Source organism: Scomber japonicus, chromosome 2 (assembly GCF_027409825.1).
Source record: "Scomber japonicus isolate fScoJap1 chromosome 2, fScoJap1.pri, whole genome shotgun sequence".
In the NCBI taxonomy this organism is placed as follows: domain Eukaryota; kingdom Metazoa; phylum Chordata; class Actinopteri; order Scombriformes; family Scombridae; genus Scomber; species Scomber japonicus.
Window position 1 is genome coordinate 17,069,234 of NC_070579.1, and position 11,411 is coordinate 17,080,644.

Below are 11,411 nucleotides of genomic sequence, written 5' to 3' on the forward strand. Positions count from 1 at the left end.
AGCTTTTTGTATGTATTATCATGGTGAAAGGGGATTTAAGTGTAGGTAGCATCACTTCAATTGAAAGAACATTTCTATCAAGACAAAAAGAAAAGATTTCTCATTCCATTCAGACATTTGTGCACTCCTTTTTCCTCCTTAGAAAGCATTTCAAAGAGAGGATTGGTGGCTACGTCTAGTTTCATCTTAATGGCTTATAGACAGCTAATCTACAGGATACTAATTGGTCTACAGTAGTAGGGATGCAGCAAAAAGAGCTACACCTTCTGCTGCAGAAAGAAACAGGTGCCTCAACGAGCAGTAAAGTCCTATAAGTTATTATATCACAATACTTCGACCATTTGTCACACAAGTTGCTGATAAAATACACGTCAGAGGATTGTAACTTATTTCATACTGAGCAAAATGCACCATAGTTTTCTTACATCACTTCAAACAGTTTAAACTGCACAACTTGTGTGTGTGTGTTTTTTTTTTTTTTTTTCAAATCATGTCATCACTTCACTAATCACTGGCTCAGACATGTAATGTCACATACTGAAGAATACAATTTTGCCCCCCACTGATAAAAATACCAAAGAACTAAGAACTGTTGCATCAGATTTATTCACACCTTGCTGTCTTGTCGATTCACGTTTCTGCAGGTAACTTTGGTATCTATATCACATGATCACACGCACATGTTGATATGTTAAAAATGAACTGTGGGTAATCTTGGTTATTAGTTATCAACTAGATTAATCAGTCTACAGCTTTTTTCTAAATGAGCGGACATCCTTTGGACTGATTTTTTTAGAGTATGACAGGGACGAGGTTTCTCTAGAAACTGCCCGAGCATGCCAAGAGACGACTACTATTCAAAAGAGGAAGATTTAAAACAAAACTAATCAGCTCAATGTATTTTGTATAAGATAATCTAACACTTGAAACCATGCTTGATCTAGAGTCTCTAACAAACATGAAGCATGTGGATTTTTTTTTCTAGTATGTGAGAAAAAAGTTCTATCTACTGTAGAGGTTTTCCACAAAGTACAGTGAATGAGATAATGTGTGATTTTTTTGCGAAGATGTTCTGTTAAACTCATGAGAGACTGACAGCCAACCTAAACCGAGACAAAAGCCGGGACAGAAATGGTCAAAATGGCTACGGAAGGCTGAATGCACCTCCTATTGAAGGTGGGGGGAAGCAACGACATCAATACAGATTAATCTGCTTTTACTTTTAAAGTTTTTACGCTCAATTGGTGCATTGTTGCATTTATTCGTCTTCGTCAATCTCGTTCTTATCTTTATTGTGTTGCTGCTGTTTTGACTCCTTTAAAGCGGAGTACAGGTGGTTGGTAGGAATGTTTAGGAACAATAACTGGGTATACACAGGAAGGAATTGGAGGCCAGGATTTATTGTAGACTCAGCTGGTGCTGGACAAACTGCCGTCCTAGTGGGGCAGTGGCACCAGGATATCCACGTAGTTGATGGGGAAGAAGCCGGAGTTGCCGTGCAACATCCCCTCGTACCAGTTGTCATCGATTTTATTGGTCAAGGTGATGATATCGCCTTCCTTGAAGCCTAGCTCACCTTCGTTCTCGGGGTCAAAATCATACAGTGCACGACAGCATGGCTGGTCCAAGGGGGCTGGAGAAAAAGGAAGACGGTTGGAGAGATAAGAGAAAAAGGGGAGTTAGAAGAGAAGTAAGAGGTGGAGATAAGATGCTGCATATAGATTAGAGTCAAAATGCTCATGAAAGCCTCACCTGGAGACCTTGCTGAAAGGGTTAAATAGAAGAGAGAACCAGCAGAGAGGGGAAGACAAAGCAAAAGACACAAAACATGATCATCAGTGACTGGAAAACAATAAGTTGGCATACAATCTTTAAAGGAATAGTTCAACATTTTGGGAAATATGCTTATTTGCCTCCTGACAGAGAGTTAAATGAAAACATTGATACGGCTTTCATGTCTGTACACTAAATATGAAGCTACCATCAGAAGCCAGTTAGCTTAGCATAAAGAATGGAAACAGCTAGTCTGTTCTTTTACCTACCAGCAACTTCAAAATCTCACTTATAAACATGTTTTATATTATTTGTTTAATTCTTAGAAAAACATGCTTTTATGAGGTTTGGAGGTTATGAAATGGATCATTTCTTGGCTCTGAGCAGTCAGTGAAACTCCCAGACAAGTAATCCCCCATAAAATGACGTATTGTCACTTTTATACTTCATTTGTTATAGAAATAAAACCAAACTAAGCTAACCAGCTGTTGGAAGTAACCTTACATTTATTGGACAAACATGACAGTGATATCAAGCTTCTCATCTAACTCTCCACCATTAAAGGAATAAATGTATTTCCAAAAATGTAAAACTGTACCTTTAACAGCAAAGGAAAGATAAGTAATTTCATAAAATACAAGGACAAAGAAGAAACCAGGGGTTAGACAGAAACGGCACTGCAGACGAGCTGCACTGCAAACAAAAATGCAGACAAAAAAAATACAATCCACTTAAGAAAAAAAGATTTAAAAAAAGAGAGTAATAGAGAGATTTCGCATCTCTTCCCAAGTCACTCTTGCTCACCTGGAGATCTTGCTGCAAAGGGGAAAGGAAAAAACACAGATGAAACAAGAGTACTTCAACAATAGTATTTCTTTTTTAGATGGATAAATGATGAATTAGTGATGTCAGCAATGAAGAGGTCAGTAAACAACAAAGCAAGAAGTTGGATAACAAATTGAAAGAGAGGCGGGGAGACAGACAGACAAAGAAACAGGAGGATAAGACCGATCAGAGGATTGACAAGAGAACAAAACAGAAATAGCAAATGCTCGTCTGCTGCCAGTCTTTTCGTTGTTATTGGAGATCTGCTTCTTTTTATACTGCGAGCGGACTGCACTTGTTTTTTCTGTTTTTTTTTTCAATTGAATGAAACAATTTTTCATACAAAAAAAGAGACAAACAGAAAGGTGAGATTAACAAGGAGATGATGAAGTGATTATAAAGAGATATTGTTGTATCTCTCCAGGATTCACTTTTGTCTCACCTGGAGACCTTGCTGCAAAGAGGACAAGACACAAGGGATAGGGGGAGGGGGAGGGAGGAAAACAGCACTGAAGGTTGAGTTTTTGTAAAAGACTGCAGTGTAAATGAAAAGGATGTAAAAAGGGAAAAAAATGAATTCTTGAGTGCACAGATGGAAACACATATTTGACAAGCATGACCTAGGCTCACCTGGAGACCTTGCCCCTAAAAGAACAAACAAAAATCATAAGAGGAAAGAGAAGAGTGCAGAGTTGAATCTATTTATTCTGGACTCAAGGACATTCTGTTCAGTTCAGGTAAAAATTGAAATTTTGGGAAAAGAGCTGGGGAAAAGAAAGATAAAATTAGCAAACAATAAATACACCGTAAATTCTCAAATTGTGGCCTTGATCTCAATTGAGTAGAGAGAGCTCTGCTTTTATTCCAAACAGGCTTTTGTCACAGATTTTTCTATGTAAGCCTCGTTAAAAAGCCTTCCTGTTTTCTTATCTGCTTCCTTTGCTGTATCAAAGGAAGGGAGGAGAAAGAAGACTGCAAGCCAGTAAACATGAATGTAATGCGGGGTTTAAAATCAGCTTTGGAAATGTAAAGATAAGCATTCCACTTGTTTAATAGGCCTTAATACACAGAATGCATTTTGATAGGAAATATTGAATATTAACACACTCTAATGTTGCTTGTTTTCAAGAAAACCCCATTTGGTATTTGCTATTTCAAAACATCTGCAGAAATGGGACTTTCAAGAAAACAAAAAAAGATATCAATGCAAGCATGTGGTCAATATGATATAAGTGTGTAATTTTACTAATTAAACTTGCTGTAGAGATGTAGGCTAAATGTATTTACTCCTGAAAGCATTTTGGACACCTATTGGATATCGGATTATCCTTTTTTTACTGCTTTGTATTTGTTTGAGACTTAGCTATCACTTCAGTACTGGCTTTCATTTGAGAATTTACAGTAGAAATAAAAACATAGAGAGGGTTAAAGGAAAGAAAATCTGAAGTGTGTCCACTCAGGCTTGTTTCTGGACATGTTTCTGAACGACAAGGTTTCTATTACTGGACTCACCTGGAGAGCGAGCACTGTGGATGCCTCCATTGTGGTTCTCACTGATGGAGAAGTCCAGGGACGTACGTGGTTTAGGCATGTACTCTTTCCTTGGTTTGTTAGAAGCATCCCTTATCCTGTAGTGGAAGCGGAAAAAACAGAACTCATCAACGTTTTGCTGCAGAAATGTTCAAATTGTAGCAATTTGTTGCGCTGGTGAAAGGTCCAAACAAGTGTTTGACATCACTGAAATTCTACATTGTTGGAAATACATGTACTATGAATCTACAGTAAAACAAGAGAGCGGAAGTGCTGGTGGAATAGAAAAGTGTTGATACTGACCGTTCATCAATCTTACTGTTGAGCTGTGTGAGGATATCCGCAGCCCGTCTGTGATACTCCATCTGAGCATGGACCAGCGCGGCGACCTGGCTCACCTGTTCAATCTGTTGATGCACAGAGTCCAATGTTACATTTCGATAAGATGGCTGCCGGCAGACATTACAGAAGTGCATGTAACAACATAATGAAGTTTTGTTACTGGAAATTGGAGTCAAAGTCAGTCATATATATATATATATATATATATATATATATATATATATATATGCAGCAGTACATTTGGATGGCTGGTAGGACAAACTTAATACTTGATATTTTTAAAGGTACATTCATTTTTATGTTTTTTCTTTCAGTCATTAGGAAAAAATGGATTTATGTGTATCCACTGCTGTTTCCAAATATTAGACTTAGTTCATCCAGATAAACAGCTGGTGGCACAATTTTTGAGTTGGGGCCATAAAACCATTTCATGTATTAATTTAAGAAGCGTCTCGTCAGTAAAGCAGAAACCTAAATGGACACATTCTTCATGTACATCATGATTTAATCGCTGAATTTGTTTTATTTTCCTTTGCTACATCTTGCTTTTCCACATAACCAAACGTAAAACCTTTTTGCAATATTTCAAGATTTTTCAGAATTTTCTTTTTTCTTTTTTATGAGCGAATTAAAAATGTGAAATAAAAACTAGTGGATAGAAATGCACCTGCTGACTCAAACATACAGAATTAGCACATATATTTTTTTCAAATGTAAAGTGCATCACAAATAAAATGTATTATAATTATAATAATAATACTTATCATTATCATTATTATAGTATTTGCAAAAATGGCTCCCCTGTGTGTCAAGTATAAGACCTGATTCTGTATAATTGGTCTACCATTAGTAAGGTCATACCCTCCAAATTTAAAAGGATTTCCCTTTTCGCAAGTGCAGAATCTTTATGTTGTTTGGTTTAGAGGTACATGCCCATGCAAAAACAAAGATGTAGTATACAAAGACGCATGCTGTATAAGTAGGAGTGGGTATGGTGTGTATATATATGAATATGTGTCTATACGTGACTACTATGTGTGAACTGACTGAGCTGTGAGACTCTCCATCACAGCAACATATGCATTTACATTTGGAGACTGGCTATGTTAATTATAAGTGCTATTAACCAAGTTAGCAGACAAGTGTTGAGGGTGAAATGATCCTTACATCACTCTCCAGCAGGTTGAACATGCTCTGCTCAGCAATGTCCTTGGATTCATCAAATTTCTCTAGTGCTTGTTTGAGCTCATCATCCGTTGTCTTGGCCTGACGCTTTTTCTTGTAATCAAAGTCCAAGCGACGGCCCTCCATTTTCTTCAGGTGATGCTGCAAAAGACAACAGAATAAATCTGAACCCCTGACAAAGCTAATCATTTATTTGGTGTTTTTGTAGCCTATCAGTGTTCCTAGATGAATGGGTGTTACTGAGAACTGGCTGACTACACCTGTAAGCTCTGTAGTCGTACCTGAATCTCCTTGAGGTCTTTCTCGTGAAGGTTCTGCAGTGGATCAATGAAGTTCTGTTTCACTTCCATGTCCAGAGCATCTTTCACCTCTCCCAGCTCACGCATGGCTTCCCCAACATCAATCAAAGCAAGGCCTAAAAAAAGACACATTTAGGCTTAGAGAATGATGCAATAAAATAGTTCAATGTCAGCATAAAGTGCAGAACATCTCCAAATTTGATAATAAGGCTTTATTTTTCCTAAACTCTTTGATTGAAATCTACAACAGATTTTGAAGACAGGTATTTCTCTTTAAATATTTTAATGTCTTCATTTATGAACTAAATAAAGCAAACTGCAGGCATCTTGTCTGGAAAATAAGCTCATACATTTTTCATGACATTGTTACTGCATCCTTCAGGGAATAAAATTATGCCACTTAGTTTTTGTGAAGCCTATAAAAAAGAGTTTGTGCTTCAGTCTGAGGCAAGACTTTTTATGCAAAGTGCTTTTAATGTGCTTCAGCTCACCGAAATTAGACTCCTCTCCAAGCTCCCTGCCAAACCGCTGCATAGCCTCTCCCAAGGTGGCCTCAGTCTGTGTGTAGCACGGTCGATTCTCCTGGCCTCGCATACGTGACATGGAGTTCATCATGCTCATCTTGGCTCTGGTGGCTGAAGAGACAAGGCATGAATAATATTAAACACCTCCGGTAATTTATTGTTTACCTGTAATTTGAAGGTTATTTTCATTGTGAGTCTCATGCTTAAGTCGGCAGTAGAACAAATGAGATACTATTTAGTTGCAATATTAAGTTCAAGTAGTATCCAGGATACTGAAGTGAGACATAAACATTGAGTCAATATAAGCAGTAAAGTCTACAGCTGCAGTGCTTTGAGCTAAATGTAATGAGAAAACTAACATGCTCACAATGACAACGCTAACATGGTGATGCTAAACTGGAATAATTTTTGCCTGGTTCACCCACTGACTGCATGGGTTCACCTTGTTTAACATGTTAGTATGCTAACATGCGCTAATTAGCCCTAAACAAAAAGGACAGTTGAGGCTGGGAATTAGTCATAAACCAAAATATTGGACAAATAAAAGCTTGGACCTGATGATGGCGCTAGATTAAAAGACAGAGGATGAGCAACGTCAGCAGTGTACATCCTCTGGGCACCATGAATGTCAAGAACATATTTATGGAAATCATTTCAGTAGTTGTTAAGGAACTCACCACGCTGCTATGTAATAATGGGACTTGAAGGTGCACTCTAATTTACAGGATAATTCAATTATTGAACTATAACAACAATGAACTTTTAAAATGAATAATACAACAGCTGTACTGCTGTTTATACATTTTTATGCATCAGTGCATTATTGCCTTGGTAGCATGTGTGTACTAGTATAGGCAAACATGAAATGGTGCATGTTCTTATTGGGGACTTTGTATATCTATGTGTAATAGTATATTTTTTAAAACATCACATGTACTAATTGTCTTGTCCATTTGGTTTATATCACCTGGGTTTGGCTGCAGATACTCAGTGGTCTTGGTCATGATGTCCAGCACTGCCCGAGAAGTGGTGTCCATTTTCTGTAACCCACAATGTAAACAAACATGTGAAACGAGAGAAGAAGGTACAGAAATAACAGTTAAGATGACGATGTATATAGTAACGGAAATATGCAATGGCTGATGTGTTGTGGAGAAAGGATGAGCGAAATATAAAAATATAAAAACAGCGGTCAAATTAATTTTGGATCTATAAACCTGCCATCTAGCAAAGAGAATAAAAAAAGGTGGAAGAACGTGTTGCTTTGTTGTGCAACATGCTGGTGAAAGCGTGACGCTCCCTTGGCTCTGCATCACTCAGCTTCTTACTATTTTCCCACCACTAATATATAAACACACACAAAAGTACACACACAAATACAGTGATGTTAAAAAAATGTATTACTTTTGTATTTTTACTGATAAAGACATGCAATATTGAGGCATTGATGTTGTCAGATATCTGTGAGCACACCCATACAATCAATTACATACTCAAAGATATAAGAGTATTTCTGATTTTGTGATAAATACTCTTCCTACAAAAGTCCAGCAGCCATATTGTGAGTTAAAAAGACATTTCTACTGAAATTGTCCAGATTTGACAAGTATTCTCTGCATTTGACCCATCCCATAAACACAGACACACTAGAAGCAGTGAGCAGCCACAGTGTAGCACCCAGGGACCAACTCCAGTTCTTTTGCCAGTGCCTCGATCAGGTGCACTGACAGGAGTCTCAACACTAAAATACATGTCTTTGATGTTGGGAGGAAAATAGAGCACCTGGCAGAAACCCACACAAACTTGGAGAGAACATGGTCCTCCAGCATGTGAAGGTTGCAGTGTGCAGACATATTGTAAAAGCTTTCGCCTTGTAAAATAGTTCATGGAACACTATTAAAGTGTTAAGTGGTAATTTGACATTTTCAACCACATTATCTTGCAAAATTTGAGTTTAAATTTAATTTCAACCTATGAGCAACATGCTTCAGTTGGTAATTTTAAGTAAACTATGACTTAACAGTTTTGGGAAGAACAAGTCAAATCAAGTATGACTATTGACTTTGATACACAACATTACCATGACCAGCAATTTGGTGTGCACTCAGACTTTTCCTGAATTTAACTGCCGACAAAAGTTTGTTTCATTAAGACTGAGCATGTTGAATGTGTTTAATAATGCAGGACAACACTGGTAGACCTCTGATAACATGACAGTCATTTTTGACACCAGAAATAGTCGATGTAATGATTAAAGATGCTTCACAGAATTTGATTTTTCTATCTAGCAAAAGAAACAAATCTAGTAATAATCTCCAGTATTAGTCCCTAACAAGCTGATAATGGGACAATGAAAAGAGTTCAATCTTGCCTTTTCCATGTCGGTGAAGTCCACATCGTACTTCGTTCCCTCTGCACCTCCAACTTTCTCACTCACTTTCTGCAAAACAAACAAACAAACAAACAGACAAGCATGTTAAACTTTAAGCTTTTGTAAGTTTCATACAGTAACTGATGCAAAACATGACACATTGCAATTTCCAGATAGTTCAAATCTATTTCAGCAATCCTCATTTGAGAAATTAAGGTAATCGTTTCAGTGACATGAGGAAAAAAGAAGAATCTGTAAAATAAACAACCTTATAATAATAATATTAATATTACTGTTGTGTTATATGTGGCTTGTAAGATGTCCTTGAGTGCTTTGAATGGTGCCTTTAAATAAAATGCATTATTATTATTATTATTATTTTTATAATAGTTTGTCATTTTAAGTGTTACACAGGAGAACTCAAATAATGTTTGATTTAACAAATTCAGAAATGTAAGATTTGTTGTTCAGATTACATGTATTCATTTAAAACTGCATCCCTGCTGCCAAATCTTAACCAAGACTAATAATAAAAGATAGTGAGATCATGCTGTTCTATAGTAAATAATTCATGAAATGACAGTTTAATTAACGTGGTATCATAACGTACATGTTGTAATGAGAGTCATTTGCCCTGTCAGCATGAGCAGCCTCTTTCTCCTTTATCATCCTTGGGCCACAACCTCTCCATTCCAATTAGGATAATGTCAAACAACAAGTAATACCATATCAGCTTGACCTTGTGCTTTATATAAGAGTAAGCCTTTCATTTCACAGTATGAAGAACATCACCGACATTTTAGGGGCATAAAGTACAAATAAGTCAAATTTCACAAGAAAAATAGCACAAAATAAACATGTGTACAAGAAATATGTTGTTACTTCTTTCGTAATACTGTTAATCCAGTGTCTATTTCTGGACCTCTCAGATTAGGAAAGCCATGGACTAGCATTACTGCCAGAATATGTACATAAATAATACTGTCACTGTCACGCTCACACTGACGTATAGTTTACAGCAAATATAGCCATACTGTTAATACAGCCAAACAAAAGGCAATGTATTAGTTTGTGCCTTTGACATGATAATGATGAGTCACTGAGTGATCACCATAGCAGAGACTCTCCATTACTGCTGGAGACAGGTCTAGCAGTAGAGAGGTAGATAAGATAAGAAATAGACAGGAAGGATATAAAGTATGGGTAGCAACAAGCTGCCGGCATGGACCTCAAAGCTTCAGGCATGGCACGGATCAACGTGCACAGACATAAACACAGAAATAATTCCTAGGAGCTCCCTCTCTCTCTGTTTCCCTGTCTGTGTCTGTCTGCTGATAATATTTCCAGCTCTGCCACCATGCAGCTCCTGTCTGTGATGTAACCAGACACCTTGAGGGGGCAGAAATGTGACACAACGAGGCCAGACACGGCCCTCAGAGGATGGATGGAGGGAGGAAATTGCGTGACTAAAGAAAGCATGAAAGCTAAGGTCAGTGGATGAACACTTTCCTCGAGTAAAAGAAAAGACAAATCTCATTGTGTAATGTATGTTTGTTCTTTGACAGAATTAGTGAATCTGTTCATGTTCATGCTGTAGTAGGAGACAGGCTGAATGGGAGTCTTGATTCTTAAAACAGTGTGTAGGATCCATACCAAGTGCACGTGTGCAGGAAAGGCAAAAAGGGCGTGTGCCAAAAAATGATCAGATCTGTATGCACACACAACTGCATTTTCCCTTTATAAATATAGAGGAACCTTATATCCCACACCTACACTCCCACAAGCAACCATAAAAAGTCAATGCAAAAGCCTGAGTGAATATCAATGTACATGTTGTTCTTGTGGAGAACGGCAGCAGTAACAGAAGAATGCTTGAGAAGGTGATGGCTGCAGCAGCTGTTAATGCAGTCAATGCAACATATGAAACAATTCCTGAAATTAAACACAGTGGTCACACATGGAGGTGCCAAGAATCACATTGCTGCACACCGTCAATGTATGGACTAGTGGAGGCACTGGGAACGCCAAGTTATTTGATGTCATCTTGGACTTTCACAATTGGTGTTGATAATTTCAAGAGTTACTTGACATGGTTTAGGTAAAAGGAATCAGTATATTCCCACTTAATATTCTGGCATTTTTAGTGTGGGCACTATACAGCTTGGCCCTCTCCTTTGAGCTCTGGAGGGCAGGAATGTGAAGGTGAAAAAAACTACATTTTTTAATTAATATTTCAGTAATAAATCACATATATTATTGGTTAAGATTTGAGTTGGCTTTTATCTTTTAAAATTGAAAGGTTCTTATGGAATATTTATGTCTCACTGCAAGCACACAAGTAACGCTTCTGGCTGAATGTTTATGTTAAAGTGGATCTATGATTAAGGTTTTATATGAAGTAAAATTAAATGTGTGAGACGATTACTAATGTCTGTTCGCACGGTTCAGAGTTTCCGTACAGGTGTGCACATTCTCCTGTCAAGTTTGTTTTTATAGATCCCAACTTTTTTACGGGAAGCGACAAATGTATTTTTCAAGCTCTGTTCTTAGCACAGCTGTTAT

General features: G+C 37.4%; 1 protein-coding gene across 2 annotated transcripts; it reads right to left on the reverse strand.

The window, feature by feature from the left end:
* Window positions 1–1,436: 1,436 nt before the first annotated feature.
* On the reverse strand, window positions 1,437–8,912 carry sh3gl2a (SH3 domain containing GRB2 like 2a, endophilin A1). 2 transcript variants are annotated; one of them, XM_053331166.1, is made up of 9 exons: window positions 8,850–8,912; window positions 7,446–7,518; window positions 6,446–6,589; window positions 5,937–6,070; window positions 5,638–5,796; window positions 4,432–4,535; window positions 4,111–4,226; window positions 3,041–3,052; window positions 1,437–1,633 (listed from the first exon to the last, which is right to left on the reverse strand). In XM_053331166.1, exons 1-9 carry the CDS (start codon window positions 8,856–8,858, stop codon window positions 1,437–1,439), a joined length of 948 nt encoding a protein of 315 aa, XP_053187141.1. In that variant the 5' UTR covers window positions 8,859–8,912. The 2 variants fall into 2 exon arrangements, with proteins under 2 accessions (XP_053187141.1, XP_053187150.1); XM_053331175.1 differs by lacking the exon at window positions 3,041–3,052.
* Between the last annotated feature and the right edge of the window lie 2,499 nt (window positions 8,913–11,411).

Excerpts from the sequence above, each read along its gene's own strand:
- sh3gl2a (XM_053331166.1), bottom strand. Across the intron at positions 6,590-7,445 it reads GTATCTGCAGCCAAACCCAG|CCACCAGAGCCAAGATGAGC; the intron begins GTGATATAAACC and ends TTGTCTCTTCAG. Across the intron at positions 4,536-5,637 it reads TCAACCTGCTGGAGAGTGAT|ATTGAACAGGTGAGCCAGGT; the intron begins GTAAGGATCATT and ends GTGCATCAACAG.